At 38.7% G+C, this 20,034-nt stretch overlaps 1 protein-coding gene across 6 annotated transcripts in view; it reads left to right on the top strand.

Annotated features, from left to right (window-relative positions):
- Positions 1-20,034, top strand: part of Sltm (SAFB like transcription modulator) — a 53,642-nt gene that overhangs the window by 1,059 nt on the left and 32,549 nt on the right. For 4 of the 6 annotated variants that reach the window (XM_029565266.1, XM_008836864.3, XM_008836863.3 and 1 more), the window contains exons 2-5: positions 192-279; positions 13,112-13,176; positions 15,936-16,133; positions 17,015-17,062. In XM_029565266.1, coding sequence (XP_029421126.1) covers positions 192-279; positions 13,112-13,176; positions 15,936-16,133; positions 17,015-17,062 — 399 coding nt within the window. The remainder of the gene's footprint in view (positions 1-191; positions 280-13,111; positions 13,177-15,935; positions 16,134-17,014; positions 17,063-20,034) is intronic. The other 2 variants (XM_029565267.1, XM_008836866.3) reach the window with 1 other exon arrangement.

The following is a 20,034-nucleotide window of genomic DNA, read 5'->3' as shown; positions in this document are numbered from 1 at the left end:
AAGGCCCCCCCCCCCCCGTCCAACTTTCTCTCTTCCGTGTAGTATAATTACTCATTTGTGAAGTCGGTTTGTAAAATAACTGGCAATTCCAATGTCTTGAGGCTTGAAGTTTGCTAATATATTTTCATTTCGTTTTTATGAAGTAAGTTTAGATAGATTGTGTAGCATATTAACTTCTCTTTCTAATGTAGGCTATTGAAGAGGAAGGAGGCGATCCAGATAATATTGAATTAACTGTTTCAACTGATACTCCAAACAAGAAACCAACCAAAGGCAAAGGTTGTTACGAGTTATGAACGTATTTTAAAATATATTTTGGTTATATAACTTGCCTCTGCTCTTGTACCACTTGCCCTGTTTATATAGTGCTACTCTTTGCTATTTTCCTCTGGCACTCTGCCTTCTTGGGTCAAGGAAGAAAAGTTACTGTTGCCAGGCTCTGAGTAACTTGTAGCCTTTCAGATTCGGCTGAAGATGACCAGAAAGTGAGAAAGTTCTTTATTGTTTCTGGAAAAAAGTACAAAGTTAAGTTGCATACTGATCCTTCATAGTGCCTAGACCTGAAGAAAAAATACAGTTTAATACATGTCTACCTTGCCCCACAACTGGCAGAGTTTTGATGAAATTCCTACCAGACCTTTCACCTTGGCTCCTTGCTGTTCTCTAGTATGTTAAAATTTTATAACCTTTATGTTTAGTATTTTGTTTGATTTAGTGAAGTTATTTTTTGTCTTATGCTTTTATGCCTTCTAATAATTTTCAGTGAAATTCAGATCACCAGTCATACTAACAAAGGGGGGGGTCCACAGTTAACTTTAAAAAAGTGTTAAGCCATAGGAATGCTGAAGGTTTTTATGTCATAACTTTTTAAAATTAGGTTAGGTACATTTCCAGGGCACACTATTTTAGTGTGAATAGCTAAAGGTGATTTTCAGATGAGCATTTTGATAATAAATGGGACTTTAAAAAACTTTTGATGAGTGGTCTTTATGTGAATAATTGCAGATTTCTGTTTTACAAGAAGACTGTTAAGAGAGTAGACAGTACTCTGTGAAGCCTGGTCTCTAGCTGTAGTTTCCATGCAGTGTATGTGACAGACATGGCATTTTGTTATTGTAGCATACCTTTCTTTACTGCTCTCCCTGATCTAAGAGTTACTGCAACTACTGTTATAATGGGGATAAGACTATTGAATGGATTAATATTGGAAGAAGGGAATACTCAGTTTTGACCTTGTATATTGGGATCTGGCCAGCTCACTGTTTTGAGTCTTCATAAATTGAAGAGTCCCCTGTGTGTGTTCATGGGAATTGAAAAGTGGTAAGAAGCATTTCCTAGGTCATGGAGATGGAATGATAGAAGACTTAACAAATTGTCTTTTTTTTTTTTGAGACAGGGTCTCCCAATAGCCTCAGCTGGCCTGGAACCCACTATGTAGATTAGGCTGGTCTGGAACTCACAGAGATCCACCTGCCTCTGCCTCCTGAGCGCTGGAATCAAAGGCGTCACCACCACTCCAGGCCTGATCTGTGGCTTTTTAAGTTACTCTAAGTGTCACTAAGACTTACAGAGATAGATTTTTATTACCTTGAAAGATACCTTTTCCTGTGCTTATAGGAGCTTGTGCCCAGATGTCTTTGCTGGTGAAGCAGGGGAACTATAACAAAATCCCAAGTAACTGTCAAGAATTAACATGTTTGGTGTACTGTCCTTGAGTCATATCATTTGTTACGCTGTGGTAGTTAACAAGCTATGTATTAATCATAGTCCCAAGTTGAGTTAATGTTGAATGATTTTAGCATTTAAACTTCAACTGATTTATTCAGTTCTCACCTGCTTTTGTTTGATTTTTTAAAAAATCATTTATTCATACGTGTTTTGTTTTATTTATTTATTTATTTATTTATTTATTTGGTCTTTTTGAGACATGGTCTCCCTCTAGCCCCAGCTGTTGTAGAACTCACTATGCAGACCAGGCTGACCTTGAACTCAACAGAGATCCACCTGCCTCTGCCTCCCAAGTGCTGGGATTAAAGGCATGCGCCACCATGCCTGGCTTGTTTTATTTTTGCAGTTCTGGAGATAGAACCCAGGGCCAAGCTCTTTATGGCTGAGCTACACCCTGGAGCCTCACTTTTCTTAAAAAACATTTTATTTATTGTTTTTATTTTATGTGTATGAGTGTATTGCTTGCATGTTTGTAAGTGAACCTGTGTTGTGCAGTGCCCTTAGAGGTCAGAAGAAGGTGTTGGATCCCCTGGAGCTGAAGTTATGGACGGTTGTTGTCTGCCATGTGGGTGCTGACAATTGAACCTGGGTCCTCTGCAAGAGCATTCAGTACTCTTAACTGCTGAGCCCTCCCTTCTGCCCCCTCACGCAACTTCTCATTTCAATTTTGATTAGAAACTTAATTTTCCTAACCTTAATTTTAGCAATATAAAAGTTTAAGGAGCTGGGCTGGAGAGATGGCTCAGTGGTTAAGAGCACTGGCTGCTCTTGCAGAAGACCTGGGTTCCAATCCCAGCACCCACATGGCGACTAACAACCATCCGTAACTCCAGTTCTAGGCTGTCTTCCTCAGGCACTGCACCACACAGGTACATCTGTGTACATTAAGGCATAACAGTCACACCCACATAAAAAATAAAAATAGTCGGGCGTGGTGGCACATGCTTTTAAACCCAGCACTCTGGAGGCAAAGACAGGTGGATCTCAGTGAGTTCAAGGCCAGCCTGGTCTATATAGTGAGTTCCAGGACAGCTGGGGCTACAGGGAGACCCTGTCTCAAAAAAGACACACACACACAAAAAAAAAAATTAAAAAAAAATAAAGTTAACAGCATGGGCATGGTGGCAACACCTTTAATCCTCTGCACTCACAGGCAGATCTCTGAAATCGAAGCCAGCCTGGTCTGCATAGTGAGTTCCAGGGCAGCTGGGGCTACAGAGAGACCCTCTCTCAAAAAGATCAAAAAAATAAAACAAAAAAAGGTTTAAGGAACTTTTCACTATCTGTTGATTTCCCCCCCACCCCTTACATAGATTACAAAGATACTAGAATTTTATTTAAGGTATCCTAAGGCCCCCTTGGTTGGAAGTTGTAACAGTATGTGGCAAGCAGTGAATACCCAAGCCTTATTTTAGGACACATATGACAAGTTACTCTGATCTCTTTGAAGCATGTTTATTGTTTGTCTGAAAACTGCATGAATTGCAAAGAGCAGATCCCTAACTCAGAGCCTAGTTTGAGTTGACTTACAATTAAGATTATAGAATCCTGCCATGGTGCAGCCATGGTACACATCTGTAATCCCAACTGTTCAGGAGGCTGAGGCAAGAGGATCAGGATTGAAAGTTCAGAGTCTACCTTGGCTACCAAAGGAGTTCAAAGCCCACTTGGGCAATTGAATGAGACTCTCTTAGAATGAAAATTTGAAGGGGGCGGTGATAAGAGAGGGTCCGAGTATGTAGCTCAGTAGTAGGCTGCTTGCCTCACATATTCAAGACCCTGGGTTCAATCCCCAGTACCATTAGTTCATTAGTTAGTCTATAGATAAGGTTTTTGGTTTGTGTATTTATTTGCCAGTAGTGGATGTGCCTTGCTCATGCTAGGCAAGTGCTTCACCACTCAGGTATTATTAACCCCTTAAGATTATTTTAGTTAATTAATTAGTTAGAAAAGATCTTACTGTGTTGTCCAGGCTGGTTCTGAACTTGTGATCTCAAGTCATCCTCCATCCTTAGTATTGTGAGTAGCTGGTAGTACAGGGAGTACACTTCATCTGGCTTAGAGATTATTTTAATGAGGAGGTAATGTAGTTGCTAAATTACTTCATTAAGATTTTTTTTTTAACTTAATAGTATCCACCTTAAATAATCTTGGTCATTTTATTTTTCCCCCCCTCGGTGTTTTATTGTTGCTAAAATTGGAAATTCTACTATCTGTCTAGTAGGCTCTTGGATCAGAACTTTAGCAGTTGCCAATAATCAAGAACAAGAAGAAAACTACTTTTATGTCAACCAAAATTGGTATATAAGGAAGGAATGGAAAAGTTACAGAGCTTCAGATAATGTGTATATTCCTCACAAACTATTAGAAAAGGAAACTAGCAAAGAAGTGAATTATTAATGCAGCAGTCAGCTAGGCAGAACACACAATAGCTTTTTGGGAAGAGCGGTGATTCTTAAGGTAGCAAATAAGAGTTAAATGATAAGGAAGCAAAGAAAGAGTTCCGGGACTAGAAAAATCACCGAGGTGAACCATCAAGCTTGCTCTCTTAGAAGATAAATATAGAGTAACAATGCCTTACATTTTTTTTTTCTTTATTATTGTCTTTGTGCATGTGTGTGTTGTGGGGTAGTGTATATGTTACAGCCTGCACATGGGAAGTCAGAGGACAACTTTGTGGAATTGGTTATGTCCTTCACCTTTATGTGGCTTCTGGAGATTGAGCCCAGGCTTGTACAGCAAAGTACCTTTACTCACTGAGCTTTTTAAATGTATTGTAGAATGTTAAGACACAATTGCAAGGATAAACATGTGGTGTTGATAGGTTGTAGTGGGGTCTCGTATTTTATAGTAACATAGAATCTGTCTGCGTGTAGCTAGTATCAGTTTGTATCTTAGATTTGTTTTCTCTTAGGCTTTTATAATCTCTTTCCTAGGAACTTTTCAGGGTTGGTTGGTTTATTTTTATTTATTTTTTTGGTCTTTTAAAGGCAGGATCTCCCTGTATCCCCAGCTGGCCTGGAGCTCACTATGTAGACCAGGCTGGCTCTGAACTCAGATCCACCTGCCTCTGCCTTCCGAGTGCTGGGACTAAAGGGGCAAACCATTATGCCTGGCTAGATTTGTTTGTTTTTTGAGACAGGGCCTCACTATAACCCCAGCTAACTTGGAATTCTATATGTAGACCAGGCTGGCCTCTATCTCACCTGCCTCTGTGTCCCAAGTGCTGGGATTAAAGGTATGCACCACCATGCCTGGCATCTCCTAGGAACTTTTTAATAAGTAACTTTAGATGAAAGCTTTGCCCATTTGAGAGTTATTGTCATAACATTTGAGTGTGTGCTAAGAAAGCAGTTAAACAGGCAGAGCTAACTCTTCCTGCTTGTTTCAGACATACCTGATTTTATTTTAGATTTTCAACCTTTAAAGTCACCTCTATAGTTAGGCATTCAATTAGTACAATATTCAGGGTTAAATATAATATGACTTACCAATGTTGAAACTAATACTCAGTACATTTAAGCTTTAAAGATTTGAGATGCTATTTATTATTCTGATTTTCCTCTATAAAAATAAGTATAATTTAGCGTTTTGATTTGACCAAATATATGATCTCTAATTTTTTATGTGAAAAAAATATCACAGGTAATATGTTTATTGTTAATTACATGTTTAGTCTATGAAACTTTCCCAAATTATGTATCAAATAAGATAATGTAATAAGCAACCACAGAGTGCATTTGGGGTAACACAGTCACTGTATACTGTAGTTCTTACCCAATCCTCTACCCCCCCCCTTTAAATTGTTGACCCTTTAAAAAACACTCATCAGAACTCGAGGGGTCGGGGGCGGCGGGGAGGTGGACTTTGAGCACAGACTTGTCATAGGTATTTCTCAGGTGCCTGAGAAAGATCTGACTTAACTGCTGGTGTGAAGCATGGTATGAAATAGGTGCTCAATTTGTTGAATAAGTGCTGAAGGCCATTTGTTTCTTATTTGCTTGCTGCTTTTTGAAATACCTCTTGGTTCTTGTTTTAATCACTTTTGTAGGCAGCATTTGCATCAGGAATTAATAGTCCTTTACATTGTTTCTCAGGAGCACTGGTGGTTTTTCTTTATGTACTGAAATGTGAATTATACTTCGAGAACTCACAGCCCATTGCATCCCCCTTCATTCCTTATCAAGCAGTAGCTGTGTTGGCAAACCACCTAACCCTTGCTGGAATATCATCTGGCGTCAGAGTTCTTGTGTCATTTTCATTTCACAGAGCTAGCTCATTTGTCTCAGCCACTATAACACATTAATGTTTATTACCAAGGTACTTGTGTACTTTTTAGCTATTATAGCAAGTGTGATATGTGGATATTTATGCTAGTATGACACTTTATAGACAGTTTTCATCTTCCAGGTTAGTTGTCCCAGGCATTCTGCATTAGAGACAGGGCAGTTTTAAGGCTTTATTTTTATTTTTAAGAACTCGTGTAAAATAAACTGTTGATTGTGCAGGAGTTACAGGAAAAAAAGGAAATTAGAAGTTAAGATAAAAAGATTGGACAGTGGCTTAGAATTTACAAGTGGATTTGTTGATTGACTCCATCAGCTGTTACATCACAATGACGTAAGGGCCTTAGTGTCATGCAAGTCCACAAATGCATATCCTAGGCTGCACAGCCCAAGTAACTTCCTGTAGCAGCACTTTCAGCTTGGAACAGTAGCTTAGCAGAACAGTAGCTTAGTGCTTTCCAGGTTATAAAGAATGAACTGTTTCTATTTAAAGGAGGTAATCCAGAAAAGTATTAAAAAGTGAGAAGAGCTGGGTGTGGTGGCACACGCCTTTAATCCCGAAACTCAGGAGGCAGAGGCAGGTGGCTCTCTATGATTTTGAGGCCAGTCTGGTCTACATAGCGAGTTCCAGGTCAGCTGGGACTACAGGGAGACCCTATCTCAAACAGACTGAAAAAAAAAAGTGAGAAGAGCTCATAACCTTACCCTTTGTATTTGTTACAGTGACGTTTTGTCCTAAGGCATGCACTACCAGGCTAAGTGTGCAGTTCTTTACAGGCCATTGAGGTTTAAGAATTTTGTCCTTTTTCAACAACTCAGATAAGTTCACACTGTATACTTGGTGCTTTGTTAGTAGGTAGAATTGCAGTTCTCTGTGAAGGCTGAGCAGTCACTTTTGTCTGTTGTTTTTCCTCCTCTGGTCTCTTTAACATACTCACTTGTCTTAAGTGGTCATTTACACGATGTGTTGAAGTCATTTGAGTTTGAAAAGCAGACACCAGGTCCTTCTTCCCCTGAGATTTGGTTTCCAGTGCTCTTTGAGGCCAGGTATCAGTCTCTGGGAGCTCCCTGGGTGATTTTCACACTGCTGGAGTGATTCCTGCAGTTCCTGGACCCTGCTTAACCTCCATCATGTTCCTTCGTCTCTCTTTCCACTCAGCAGTTTCGAAAGTTTTATGTATTTTATAGTTTCCAAAAACCTTTCACAGTTTTTTGTTTGATTCTCATAAATTGCTGAGATTTAACCAGAACTTTTTTTCATTGATAGGTATAAAGGTTAGCCTAATGGGAACCTGATTAAGTTTAATACCTTTTTTTGCTTTATTATTATTTTCTTAGTGCTAAGGGTCCAGCTCAGAACCTGGGGCCACACATACGCTAGGTAGATGCTTGCTCTACCACTGAACTATACCCTCAGTCCTTTTGCTACCTCTACAAAATCTTATATGTGCCCATGCTGAAGTGTTTATTCTGACTATCCTTAGATGATAAGGTTAAGGGAGTTTTTAAAAAACATAACCCTGGTATTGTTTATGATGACTGAATTGCCTTTGATTTATTTATATATCTACTTTTTTCTTCCTCAGTTTCCTCTTAAGTAGGTTTAAAAAATGAAGCTCATTTATTCAATCACTGCTATGCTTTAAAACAGTGTATAGGCCTTTAACAAATTTTATTCTGTTAGTAAAAAATCGATTTGTGTACATCTGTAATTCCAACACCTAGAAGGGCAAGAGGATCTTGATGAGGCCAACCTGGGCTACTTTGTCTCAAAAATAAGTAAAGTAAAATAAAGCAGCAGTAGCTGAAACACTTGTTAGCAGTTCCACACGGCATGTTTTTTTGAGCTGTTGAAATGGCTCAGTGGTAAAGGTGCCTGCCGCCCAGCCGGAGTTCAATCCTTGGGGGCCTAACAAGGTAGAGGGAGAGAACCGACTCCTGCAAATTGTCCTCTGCCCTCCACATGTGTGCTGTCGTACATGTCCAAACACATACATAGTCACACAAAATAAATAATTAAAAAAAATTCTACGCTGCTTCTTGAATTGGGAAGAGGTTATTGCTGGAAATATGACTGTGCATTCATTTTAACCTCTGAAATCTTTCCCTTTTTTGAACAGAAGTTTTATGACTGAAATTTTTTTTTCTCCCTGATACTGGGGATTGAACCAAGGGCCTCATGCTTGCTAGGCAAGAGCGATACTATTGAGCTTTATCTCCAGCCTTTGTATATATTTCATAACAGTCTCTTAATACTTAAGGGTAAGGTTATGTGGCCAGAGTATTTTGGAAAAATTACTTTGAAATCTACTTATAAGTAGATTTTCTTTTGTTTTATTTGAACTTAAGTAAAATTGTAAACCCTTTTAAGGACCAATTTTCCTTTGAAGGGAAAAACCAATTTATAACCTAAAATCCTTTATTTATATATATTCTCAAATATACAAGTTTTGAAAACTGAAAAAAAGTTTTGTGGTCAGATTTGTGGTAAAAGTCTGGCTGTTTATAGCCCTGATTTAACTTATTTGATGTGAGCACCCACACATTTCATCACACAGATTGCGTGATACTAATGCAGAAGCCACTGAACAGTTTACCTTGGTAAATGACACATACACTATTCATTCTTTAAAAACCTGGAAATGTGTAATTCCAAAGCGCATCTGGTCCTAAGGTTTCTTTAAGGAGCTGTGGGCCTATACAAGCTCACCTGCAGTTAGGGAAGTTTCTAGCACCGGCAGCTTGGCCTATGTGATTTTTACTTTAGACTCTAAAGCCATTATGTAATTTCAAAATGGTTTCATCTTGCTACTTACTGTTAAAGCTTAAGGTGTTCGGTGATGGGCTAATTTTGCTTTCACTTTCTATTTTGTTTTCTAGACTATAGTTACTGACCACCTTATTTTCTAGTTTGACTCCACAATGAATTAAAAGATTAGGTGCACTCCTTAAACACCAGTACTTAGGAGGTGGAGGCAGAGGCAGGTGGATCTCTCTGAGCTTGAGGCCCCTCAGGGCTCCATAGTGAGGCCTTGTTTTTAAAAAAGAAGGGAAAGGGGGAAAAGAAAGAATAGGTACAGTCTGCCTTACTTTGAGCAAGCCCTTCATCTATCCTGCTCCTGTTACTTTGCTTTGGCCCTTTTGACCTTTGGTTCACCTTTCTGTGGCATATGCCAGATCCCTTGGAAGACAAAGGAGGTGAAATGAGCTGATAGTCTACAGAACTTTTTGATAGCACAGGCTTAAGTGGAGCAGTTATAAATGTCATTAACTGTATAAAAATGTGCACGATACAGTGTTGCTTATTGTCATTTAAGTTGTTGCTCAACTGTGACTGCACAAAAAGTTAGGGACCTGCAGATGTGATTGTGTAGCATCGGTAAAGTTAGTACATCCTTGTTGACAGGATGAGGTTTCATATGAATCACCTTACCTTGGTCCCATTTGGGCCTAATAGAAGTTCAGACCTTGGGCTTAATGGTGTCTAACCTTGTCCTGACTCTGTTATGATCAGTCAGGAAGTGTACACTGGGAGTATCTGTTGGCTAGTGTCATGGGGGTGGGGTGCTCTGGCTACCTGTTGTACTGCATGGCTTTTACAGTTATATTTTGAAAGCAATTACAATATACCTCCTTATTCAGCGTTTGCTAAATAAGCCGAGTTACAGTTTACAAAAGTGGTCAAAAGCTAGTATGAACTTTCAGTTTTCTTTTTTTTTTTTATCTTATGTGTATGAGTGTACTGCCTGCATGTATGTGAGTACACCTGTGTTGTGCAATGCCACAGAGGTCCAGAGGTCAGTAAACGGCTTCGGATTCCCCTGGAACTGGAGTTAAGGATGGTTCGTAGCCACCATGTGGGTGCTGGGAATTGAACCCGGGTCCTCTGCAAGAGCATTCAGTGCTCTTAATCGCTGTGCCATCATCTCCAGCCCCAAACTTTCATTTTTCTTAAATGCTATATACTACAGTCTCACCTGTGTGTTTCCAAATCTTGTCCTTGTAGTTTTGAAGTTTATAAGCTAATGTTAACTTTGCAGTGCTTGGGTGTACTGCATTTGGAAACAGCACAGAGTAGCAGGTAGATCTTTGTGTGTACCCTTCCTCTGCCTCTTGTTGCCTGTGTGTCACGGGTTAGGTTTCTTCATCTCTGAGTTTCATAGTTAACATTTTACGGTTGTGCCTTTTAGAGCCTTTATTTACAACAAAGGAGATAACATGGAACAAGCGGTACATTGTAGCTGTCAAATATCTAGCTTCTAGCCGGGGCGTGGTGGTGCACGCCTTTAATCCCAGCACTCGGGAGGCAGAGGCAGGCGGATCTCTGTGAGTTCAAGGCCAGCTGGGGCTACAGGGAGACCCTGTCTCAAAAATACCAAAAAAAAAAAAAAAAAAATCTAGCTTCTAAGGGGAAACATGCTTGGTTTAAGTGTATTAGCTCTGTAATCCCTTCAGCCTCAGTTGTCTATTTTGTGAAGTGAATGCTTCAGAATAGTTAGAAGGATCAAATACATACATAATATAAAGTGCTTGTTGTAGTGCCTGGATTCTAGAAGCCATTTAAGGAGTAGTGGTGACTGTTGGTAATTTTCTTAAGGTGTAATTTGATATTCCTGTAAATAAACTAAAGCCAGTGCATGGCACTGTGGAGTGTGCATGGCATATGTGGCTTGTCATTATGCTGAGGACTGCTCTTTCCATGATAGTGTCTGTAAAGTGCCAATTACCCACTCCTTAGAATAATGCCTGTAAGTAGATCATAATGAGAGTCTAGGACTGAGGTGGAGAGGCCTCAGCAAAGGCTTCCTTTCAGGGTTTGGGGCAGGCTACTTAACCTCTCGGCTCATTTTCTCTTTTGTAAAATTGTGAAAACCTGCCCCATGTACCGTTGAATGCTTGGTAAAATCAATTGTATTTTTTAAAAAGTGTTTTGCAAGTTGTAAGGCAGTTTCTAATTACATGGAATAAACTTAGCACTTTGAAGCAGCTTTGCTCTCTAGGTTATTAGGCATGTATTTGTAAGGGTAAGGGCTTGAGATCATTTTTCTAAAACTTTTTTTTTCTCCAAAATGTAGTAGCATCCTCAAGCACTTTGATTATGAAACTCTTCTCTAATGTGATAGAGGAATTTAATGAAGTCATTCTAATCCAGTTTTCAGAAAAGGAGCATCTTTATTATTTTTTCTTCAATAGATTAATAATTTCTGATGAACAGATTTTCTTAGTGGTCTATTTTTAGACTTAAGGCTTTCAATAGGCTTTTTTATTGTTGTTAGAATACTCACAAATTAAATTGATGCTAGAACGATGACAGCAATTGTAAAATTTTAAGTACTTTATAAATTTATGTTTTTCCTAAAATGCAGACAACTTAACATTCTAAATAGGAATTGAAGCCAGGTATGGTGGTGCATGCCTGTAGTCCCAGCACTTGACAGCTAAAGCAGGATTGCTGCCAGCGCAAGGCCAGCCTGGCTACAAAGGGAGTTCGGCTAGCTAGGGCTAGAGTAAATTGAAATTTAAATTCTTCCTCCCTCTAATATAAAAAATTACATACACAAAGCCCACATTTCCTTTCATATTTGATTCTCACAAAGTGTTATGTACTACCTGAGTAAAAGTAATGTATGCTTAGCCCAGGCTTGTTTGTCGTACACTTAGGAGGACCCATGTCTATTCCACTTTCATCACTCATTTGGGTTCCAAATATGTGGAAGAGGGCATGACTGAGTAAGGACTATGTATGTGAAAGACGGACATTTCTTTTTTTAAACATTTACCCCAGTAGCTAGACTCCATACCCTGGAGGTCACTGAAGCTTGAACCTGGGTAGTAGCACCATTGATACCTGCCACAAGCAGAAGAAAACACAGTTGAGTTGGCCTCAGGAAAGAGCATCCATTCACATTTCAAAAGAAATGAAAAAAATTAATTTTTAGGTATGAAAGTTACATTGGTTATAATTCCTTTCTTTTTTTTTTTTGGTCTTTGTGAGACAGGGTCTCCCTGTAGCCCCAGCTGTCCTGGAACTCACTATGTAGACCAGGCTGGCTTTGAACTCAACAGATCCACCTGCCTCTGCCTCCCAAGTGCTGGGATTAAAGGCGTGCGCCACCACACCCAGCCTGATTCCTTTCTTTTTAAAAACAGCATTTAGATAGTACATTACAGATTTTTAAATAGTTTTTTTGTGGACTACACTGAAGGTAAGAAACTTAGCATCGGCTGTGTGGAAAACATTCTTTAAATTACATCAAGTTTCAGTGATGTTGGGCAGAGAGATCCTTTAGTTCATCAGGAAGCTGTTAACAGTTTGCATTTAGAAGTCAGTTTTCTGGCCTTGTATTATGTAAGTCAGTCATGTTAAGTGAGCAGCATCAGTTAATCAGGCTAAAGTGACCAGCATTAATATTCTAAGTCTTTGTGGGAAAAGCAAAGTTACCATGCTATCATCAGTCACTGTTCCAAAGAACTTGCTTCTCTACATGGAGAGGTATAATTTATAATTAGCTGATGTACTGCAAGGTGATAGTCTTGTCTCATGTAGCCCAGGTTAGCCTCAAACTTGAAGTAGACAAGGTTGGCTATGAACAATGGATCCTTCTGCCTCTACCTCCCAAGTGCTGGGATTATTGGAATATGCCATTATGCCTGGCCCAGTGTGAGATGTTTATTTCAGATAAAGCTATTCAAGAGGAGTATTTAATATTTTATGGGGATTTAATCTTGAACTTAGCTAGTAGGTGTCTGGTTACATTTATAGTTTGTAAAATTCCTGTGGAAAAGTGCTGCTACTAACAGAACTGAAGACAGAATTGGAGCAGTGTGAAAAGCTTGTGCCATTCACATTATGTGAGTTGAGAGGATGAGCTCCTCTGCAGGGGTTTTGGTACAGCCCATGTTGCAGCCAGCTGGAGTGGCTTTGTCACGCTGGTTCTGTTTGGGATAGCTATGACAAGGTGTTCTTTTAAACAGTTGGCATTAGATTTGTAGATGATTTAGATGTAAAGAATGATATTGCAGAGTAACTGTGGAATGTGTTTTTGTTCTTAAAGTAATAAAATATCAGTTGTTAGCTCATTTTCCTTCTTTCGCAGGTAAAAAACAAGAAGCAGATGAGTTGAGTGGAGATGCTTCTGTGGAAGATGATGCTTTTGTCAAGGTAAAGTGTTAATTACCAGGTTAAGATGCCCATTTTCCAGTAGTGTTTGCATGATAAATTTATGAATTTTACTTAAATAGGCATTGAAATGTGTAGATTAGAGACTTAGGGAATATTGGCAACTGCATAAATGCTGGTAATAGAGGAATACAAAAAGTAACACTTTCTTTAGCCTAATGAGACAAAACTAAAACTAAGCTGGGCATGGTGGTGCACTCAGAAGGTGGAGGTAGGCCGATCTCTGAGTTTGAGACCAGCTTGGTCTACCTAGTGAAACCCTGTCCAAAGAAAAAAAGCAAAGAAGCCAAACTGGGTGTGCACCTTTAAGCCCAGCACTCAGGAGGCAAAGGCAGGTGGATCTCTGTGAGTTCAAGATCAGCCTGTCTGGTCTACATAGCAAATTCCAGGCCAGCTGGGGCTATAGGGAGACCTTGTCTCAAAAAGAATAAATAAATAAATAAATAAATAAATAAATAAATAAATACCAAAAACCAGTCATCATTGTATCTGGGCTGTCAGATAGAAACTCTTAGATGTAGAGACCAGGGGTAAACCTTAGGATAGTGATACTTTAGTTCCTGGACAGGGTTCCACTTGTGAAGGATATTGGTACTGTTAATTTGCAGGATTTGATCATGTAGACCTTAAAATAGAAAGGGAAAATTGGTGATGTGGTATTACAAATTAATTAAAGCAGTTGTTTTGCCCTTGATAAATGTACCAAGCCTTTTGACCAAAGAGGAATGTACTTCAAAATTTAACAGCCAGAAAAATAAAGTTTGTAGTTTTAATTGGGACAGTGATAGTTTTATATACTACAGATAGAGAACAAGTTAATTTTAGTTGTAGTTTTTATTTTGTTTTAATGAAAAGTGATGTACTTATTAGGTCTTAAGGTGTGACATTTACAGGTGTTAATGATACAGATCCTTTTAAATTATGTATGTTTTTACTCCGATGTATCCTGTGTTGTATGTGTAGTCATTTTACATTGTCAGTGTCTGAGTGTGTACTTTGCTCCACCATAAACTCAGCTTAGGCCTATTCTCCCACTTGGAGCTTTTACCTCTAGGTTCTGAACCCTGCCTACTCCACACACACCCCATACAGTGAAAAAAAGCATTTTGTTCAGAAGCTTGAAAGCAGGCCATTTTAGTAACTATTTGCCCACAGATGTCCTAAAATTAATGACTTGAATGCCTGTCATCAGCTTCTGTTCGAATTTTAAGAATGCTGCAGTTTGGATACATTGTTGTCCTTGTGGTATAGCTTTCATTAGGTCTGTTTCTTTGTTATTATTTTCTCCACTTATTTGCTAGTAAATGTATGATTAAGCCAAAATTATAAGCTGGTAAAACATTGTGACTTGTAAAAAAAAACTTTTATTTTTTAAATGTTTTTCAGTTCATAAAAGTCTTAAATCATTTGAAATGTTGCAAGGAAATACATGCTTCATTCAGGAGAATAGTAAGATTATCTTGTACGTGCTGCAAAGGATACCTTTGTGTTAGTATTAAATAAATCTGTGGTAATGTTGAGAAAAGCAAAAGAGCTTTTTAGAAAAGTATTTAAGTATATCTTTAGTTCTTAATGTTTCTTTTTTTACTTTGGAAGTATTGGCATGTGTGATATATTTGATAAAGTAAGTAAATTTATTTTCCTTGCTCCTAGAATTGCTAATTTTGGAATTTATGCAGTTGTGGTGGGTAAATATCACCCCAGTGCCTAAATACCTGAAGAGTACAGAAATTGTGTGGCTAGGTGAGGAGGCTGGTCAAGCTGGCACTTTAGAACAGGTGCACTTCCTTTAACGTCTTCCCACGGTCTTTGCTTCTATGCTTCTGCTATCATAAATTATCTACTCTATTTTCAGCCTCCGATGGTACTACCCTAGACATACGATGGCGATGTAGGTCAGACCTGCTCTCTAAGCACTCTACATCGTCAGGCAATCACCTTCCTTCCCTCTGCCCACCTCCCTTGCTAGACATTGTTCTTCTCTACAGTTCACCTACAAATGGCTAATAGTCTTGCCTTTCCCTCTTTAACCTAGAAACCTCTTCTTAAATCTTCTTGATTTACTGTAATAGTAGAGGAAGGAGTTTTCATGTCTTTCAACCCTTTCTCTACAAGCTAAGATGAAACTAAGCAGATTGCTGCCTTTGTTGCCACCAGCACACCATATCTGTAAATTTTGAAGGGCATACAGACTTTGTACACAACTAATCCCAACCTGTGTTCCCTTTCCTGATCCAATTGTGGCAGTGAGAGATTCTAAACAAAAGTTAGTAATTTGAGAACTATTCAATAGACTGAGGCAGCAATTGGGAGTTTTTTATAAATTATAGGTAAACTTTGTTTAATGTATATAAGACTTCCAGGGACTTTGAAATTATATCAAATTGTGGCACATGGAGAAATCAAGTCACTTCTTAGAAGCCATGTCTTTTGGACAGCTCTCAGAATATGACTTGATAGATATTAAATAGGTGGGCTTAAGTCCCTCTAGTAGCAATTTGTTTAGTTTGCATTTCAGTGTGAAATTTGAGAATTGACTTATGGTTCACTGGTTTGTTATTGATTCCACCCATTGTGAAAGACAGCATTTGACAGATAAAGTGCTTGAACTTTAGCTTTCAGAATAGTATCAAAATACAGTCAAATTTGACACATGTCGAGATGTAAATTACCAAAAACGTTTGGTGGCTAGCCTACACTACTTTGCCTTTAGTTGTACCAAATTTTCTTACCATTAAAAGGACTGTGAATTGGAGAATCAAGATACATATGAACAAGATGGAAATGACGAGCTAAAGGACTCGGAAGAATTTGGTGAAAACGAAGATGAAAATGTGCATTCCCAGGAGTTACTTTCTGCAGAAGAGAACAAGAAAACTCATGAATTAATAGAGGCAGAAGCAGGAGAAGATAGAGAAAAAGAGGACATCGAAAGTCAGGTCTTTAGCCAGTTTTGTTAAAACATGACACGGATAAATTAAGCTTTACTGATTAAAAAGTATATCGCCCTCCCCCGAGTCAATTTGGAAGTCTCAGAACTTTAAAAAAAATTAAGGTTATGTATAAATTACTATACATACAGAATCCTATCACCTAAGGATTTTTTAATTTTTTGCTTATTTTACATATATATGTATATATTTACATAGTTACTGCCATACCAATAAATTACTATTGAGTCTATATTCTACTTTTATGTAACATACCATAATGAATTCATAATTTGTATTTATCCTTCAGTCTATTAGGTTGCTTTCTATGTATCTAAAAACTACTCTATATGTAAAGTTTGGACATTTAAGGTTGGGGGTTTTCTATACCTTAAATGAGTGTACCAATTTCCTTCTGACTTTGTCAGTGTTGGTGGCAGATCCGTCCACCCCCTTTTGCTGCTTCAGTGGGACAAAAAGTACATTTCTTAGTTTATTATCAAGAGTGAGAAAATTAAAATTGCATTGTAAAGCAGACAATTTCCAGATTTTTCCTTTAAAATAGACCATTTGTCCTGCTTTGAAGTATGTTGGAATATGTTAAGAAAAATCTGAATTACAGAGAAGTCAGTACTGTTGGTATTCTTGCTTAAAGTACTTCCCTTCTTGGCCTCATAAATGAAGGGCTCAAGATTTTTCTTTCTTTAGTTACATGACCAATTTTTTATGTTAGTATAAAAAATATAGTCTGAGTTCCTAAGCATTGATTTGATACCCATACCCATGGTTATCAGAACACGAGGGAAATGATAAACAGGTATAAGCATAAAAGCATTCTTCTTGTACCAGATGTTTTGTAAAGCAAAGCTATTGTATACCCTTTCACTTAGGAAATTGAAGCTCAAGAAGGTGAAGATGATACCTTTCTAACAGCTCAAGTAAGTGCTCATTTAGTCCTATGAATATGACATTGGGGGTGGAAGGGCTTGAAAAAGTAATCTTATTTTTACTTCATAATTCTTTAATTCACAAAACTGCCTTAAATTTAGTGCTGAGATGTGTGTGTACTATTGGCAGCTGAAGTGATGCCACAGAAGTAATTAGGGTTGAAGTTGTTAGCATTTTCAGAGTTAAACGTTTGTCTTTTGTATAGATGAGTATAGACTTCCAAAAATAAAACTTCTGAGAAGTCTTTAATTTGCTCCCCCCCATAAAATAAATCATTGAAAATGTCAATGATTTATTTAAATTTTTGTTAATTTAACATTCTTAGGGTGAGGTTAGATAAAAGTGAAAAATAAAGCCTCTTGTTGACATTTCCTTGGCCACTGTGAGTGGAAAATGCTGCAGTTGAGTGTGTTGAAACTTGTTTTGTGTATGTAATGTATGCAGTGTACATGTGAGGGTGTGATTCACCATTGCTTGTTTTCTGTAGTGTTAAAAATTGTCCTGTCTTCTCAGCTATTCTCAAGGACATTAGAATCTGGACTCTTAAACAATGTACTTTCAAATAAGATTTCAACAAAAGAGTAATCAAAGCTGTGATTTCTCTCGGTAGTGTTGTCTAGAAGAGCAGTTAAAAGTACAGATTCAGATTGCTTAGCTTGCTGCCTCTGGTTATGTGCCTCTGCTATCGCTGTTTGCCTTTGAAATGGTGTGCCCTCACATGCCAGTGAGACTAAATATGAGCTGTTTAATTTGGGAGAAGTAACATTTCTGGAAGAAATGTTTCTAATCATACTTAGGAAGGGACCATTTGGACTGAAAGGCAAACAACCTGTCCTCAAATACATTCATTCTGCATGATAGATGCAGATGGAGGAGTACTTTGTCTAGATTACTGATTTGCAGAAACCTGGAATTGAGCTCTGAGTTAGTTACGCAGGTGAGCTGTGTGATTGTGTAATGGCTACAGATTTTTGTTTGTTTGTTTGTTTGTTTGTTTGTTTGTTTTGAGACAGGGTCTCCTTGTAGCCCCAACTGATCTGGAACTCAATATGTAGGCCAGGCTGGCCTCAAACTCACAGAGATCCACCTGCCTCTGCTGGGATTGTATGCCACCACACCTGGGCCAGATTGTTGTTTATATCTTTGGCTGCTTAATTACCAACACTTTAAAAAAATTATTTTTATTTTATATGTAAAAATATTGCTTTCGTGTACATAGTATGTAGTACAATGCCCCTGGAGGTCAGAAGAGGGCATTGGATCCCCTGAAACTGGAGTTACAGATGGTTGTTACAGATGGGTGTTGGGAACTGAACCCAGGCCTTATGCAAGAGCAGCCAGTGCTCTTTAACTGCTGAGCCATCTCTCCAATCCTTAATTACAAACTTTCTTTTTGTCTTTATGAGACAGGGTCTCCCTCGATTCGAGATGGAGACCAGGTTGGCCTCACAGAGATCTGCCTGCCTCTGCCTCCTGAGTGCTAGGATTAAGGGTGTGTGCCACTACGCCTGACTACCAACACTTTTTAACAGCTGGAAATGAAGTAGTTCATGGAATGGAGACTTTAATTTTTTCACAGATTTTTTATGGGCTGTTCCATCCTGATAGTGAAAGAAAAGAGATTTCTTTCAGAGGTCAAGATATAGCCATATTATATAAGAAGATAGGGAGGTTACATCTTGAGAGAGGTTTTAAGTAAAATGATCTTTAGCTGGGCATGGTGGTACATGTATACTTGGAAAGTGAATCAGATGTATTTGAGGTAGGAGGATTGCAAGTTTGAGGCCAGGGTAAGCTATATAGCTCTCTATACCCTCTTGTGGCACATGCCTTTAGTTCCAGCACTCAGAAGGCAGAGGCAGGAGGATCTCTGTGAGCTGAAGGCCAGCCTGGTCTATGTAGTAAGTTCTAGGGTACTAGGGCTACAGGAAGACCTTGCCTCAAAAAGACTGAAAAAATATTTGTTAATGTTGCTAAGGATGATGGCACACACCTTTAATTCCAGCGCTTGGGAGGCAGAGGTAGGTGGATCTCTGAGACCGATGCAAGTTTGGTCTACATAGCATGTTCAAGGCCAGCTGGGACTAAAAGGAGACCCTGTCTCAAAAAAAAAAAAAGTTAATGTCATTAAGTATACAGTTAATATTCAAATGTTCAACCAGCTTATGGCTTTTGTGTCACATTGCAGCTGTGCCAGTTTGAAAGCCACACAGATGAATGGGCTCAGTTCTGTCAGCAATAGTTTACCAACCCTGCAGCAGAGTTTCCAGAGTCTAGATTTTGCTGATTGCATTCTTTGGTGACATACTCCTCTTTACTGTATTTACTGTAGATCGGTAAACTGGTAGTAGAATGTCTAGGCTTACTGTCAGATTCAAGGATAACACTCCCTCTGAAATACACCACTGCTTCAAACATAAGAGCAGGTATTTTTGTGGTGGGTCCTAGATGATCCTTATTCCATTAGAAGTTGTAAGCCAGGCATGGTGGCACATGCCTTTAATCCCAGCACTTGGGAGGCAGAGGCAAGCAGATCTCTTGTGAGTTCATGGCCAACCTGGTAAAAATAAGTACAAAGCAAAATTCAACGTAACTGACAGGGTGTTAGGAGGACAAACTGTTAAAAAAAAAAAAAAAAAAAAAAAAAGTTGCTTGCAAAGTGGACATAGTATTGGGTAGAGTATTTCTAGAAAGAAAAAAACAACCTTTTGGGTGCTATTTGGTTACCAGGTAGTGTCATTTGCAAAGGAAAGCCACGGTGTATGTTTGATTTTCTTTTTCTTTTTTTTTTTTTTTTTTTTTTTTGGGGGCAGGTTCCCCCTGACCCCCCAGCTGCCCTGGAACTCACTAGTTAGCCCGGGCTGGTTTTAACCCCAAAGAGTCCCCCCTGCCTCTGCCTCCCAAGTGCTGGGAGTAAAGGTGTGTGCCACCATGCCCAGCGATTATTTTCTTTTTATTTACC

The sequence above is a fragment of the Nannospalax galili genome, unplaced genomic scaffold (assembly GCF_000622305.1).
Source record: "Nannospalax galili isolate Female #2095 unplaced genomic scaffold, S.galili_v1.0 scaffold117, whole genome shotgun sequence".
Taxonomy (NCBI): Eukaryota; Metazoa; Chordata; class Mammalia; order Rodentia; family Spalacidae; genus Nannospalax; species Nannospalax galili.
This window is presented reverse-complemented; position numbering and strand designations above follow the sequence as displayed.